A 2,102-nucleotide genomic window follows, 5' to 3' on the forward strand; every position below is an offset into this window, starting at 1 on the left:
ATTATTAGTTATTACAATTAATAACAAAAAATTGTTATCAATAACTTATTATTATTGTTACTAAGATACAACTCAAGAGAATTTTACTAATTTAAAAAAAATCAATTTCTCTTATTGAAATTAAATAAGAATATTATTTTGATTTTGGTTATTCAATGGATGAGATTGAGGCTTGGAAAAAATCTTTAATGATTCAGAAAAAAAGTGATGAGGATATTCAAATCTTGAGTAAAGAGAAACAAATTCTTGCCCTAGATTCTGCCCACAAATATGTTGTTACTGGTTATTCTTTTAATACTCAAGATATGATTTTGAATTCAAATTGTTTTTGGCAGCCATGTTATTTAAAATGGGACCCATGAATTTTTAACAACCTGCATGGAGGAGGGGCGTGTTTTGCTTCTGCAGCAGCTTATCAAAATATGTTGTTCATTAATCAAGGGCTTCCTTGTTTGGATAAGAAAATTGCAGCAACATCTTCACGTCAAAATCAACAGGTGTTTGTACATACTTCTCCTCACCATATAATTAGACAAGTGACGCATACATCAAGCTTTTCTTCCCCTATACGTGATGTGCAAAGTGCTACAGAGGTCCAACAATAAGGGCTGCGTCTTGGTTGTGATGAAAAGGAAGTTCTTGCATCGCCAGTGTTGATTTCTACCCCAAACACAAATTCTTCAAGGAAGAGCTCTTAGCGTGGGCTCCCTAAAGGTAGAAAGAACAAGCCACAACCGGAATGAAAGATTAGAAAATAGTATTAACTGATACTATTTTTTATTTATAACAAATACAACTTAATAATATTTTTTATTTATAACAAATATATTAAGAATTAAAAAGTTAAATATCATGTTAATAATTTAAGCATATATTATATATTTATGTATGTAAAATGGAATTACTAGCAATTCAGAAGGGATTGAACCACGTCTGGGAGATGGGATACAAAAGTGTTGTTTGTTACACAGACTGCATTCAAGCAACGGAGGTGTTGGGAATGAATTTTGACATCGCAAACTACTGGCATAGGGAAGAAATTGAAACAATCAGAGGGTTGCTTCAGAGGAACTGGCGTGTGATAATAAGCCATGTAGATCGGGAGGACAATCAGGTTGCTGACGCGCTTGCAAGGCTTGCTTCACATGAGAACTGGGTTTGGAAGCTCTGGTCCCAACCACCCATCGCTATCATCCCTTTGCTCTGCCAGGATACCTTAGTTAGCTAGTTGTTGCTTTTGCTTATTTCCCTTTGTAACAAAAAAAATGGACAAGAGTTGATAAACGACATGTTGTGATCTGCTAGGGTTTGCTTTGCTTCGAGCTTCCCAAATGACAGCAGCTGGTGTTCTAGCCGGTGACTGCTTTGGCTTGCCCCGTCCTTTGTTCTCTTCTCGCTCTCGATTTGATGAGCTCTGCCTCTTCATTTGCTTCATGATCCCGTTCCACCTTGCCTCTGCCTCTTTTTTTGCTTGCTTTTCGGTCTTGATCTACTTGGGTTTTGAGGTTGCAAGTTTTCTCTTTGCTCCAATCGTGCCGCAACAAACTACGCCGAGATGAGTTATTTTCCCCCCAAGAACCATGTTGTTATTGTTGAGCTTTCTGGTGACGGCACAAACCTTGAAGCCACTCCAGATGACGACGATGGAAGAGATGCGACCAGAGAAGATGGTGCTCGGAGGATGAAGAAAGACCACAACATCGGTGATGTTCTAGGAAACCCCGGCGGCACACCATATCCGATAATAAAGAATTGGCCGCTGGTTAAGGTCAAAGAGGACAGCGGTGAAGGTGTCTTAGACAAGAGGAAGGGGAAATATTGAAGCTTAAAGGCACACTGCGTTCTCATGCTTCAAACTCGGTGTCTTGTGGACTGGGCGAGACCTCCACCCCCCAAAGAGGTCCTGCCTAGGGGCGCTTTAGGGAAAGACATGCTCCCAAGCCAAGGGCGACATAACTGGATTAACAAAAGTGGCGTTGGGATTTAAGGCAGCCGCCATAGGGCAGTCACTAGTATGTAAGGGAGTTGAGCCGAGTGTAGCAAGGCCTACTAGCCCAGTTAGCTTAGGAATTAGTGTTTCTTGTAGTTACCCTATGAAAGGG

At 40.2% G+C, this 2,102-nt stretch overlaps 1 protein-coding gene across 1 annotated transcript; it reads left to right on the top strand.

Annotated features, from left to right (window-relative positions):
• Positions 1–895: 895 nt before the first annotated feature.
• LOC130737021 (uncharacterized) lies at positions 896–1,228 on the top strand. The gene has a single exon (XM_057588791.1). It carries the CDS (start codon positions 896–898, stop codon positions 1,226–1,228), a length of 333 nt encoding a protein of 110 aa, XP_057444774.1.
• The last annotated feature ends 874 nt before the right edge of the window (positions 1,229–2,102 follow it).

Source organism: Lotus japonicus, chromosome 2, assembly GCF_012489685.1.
Source record: "Lotus japonicus ecotype B-129 chromosome 2, LjGifu_v1.2".
Taxonomy (NCBI): domain Eukaryota; kingdom Viridiplantae; phylum Streptophyta; class Magnoliopsida; order Fabales; family Fabaceae; genus Lotus; species Lotus japonicus.

Bases quoted from the DNA above. Each gene is read 5' to 3' on its own strand.
- LOC130737021 (XM_057588791.1), top strand. From the start codon at position 896: ATGGAATTACTAGCAATTCAGAAGGGATTGAACCACGTCTGGGAGATG.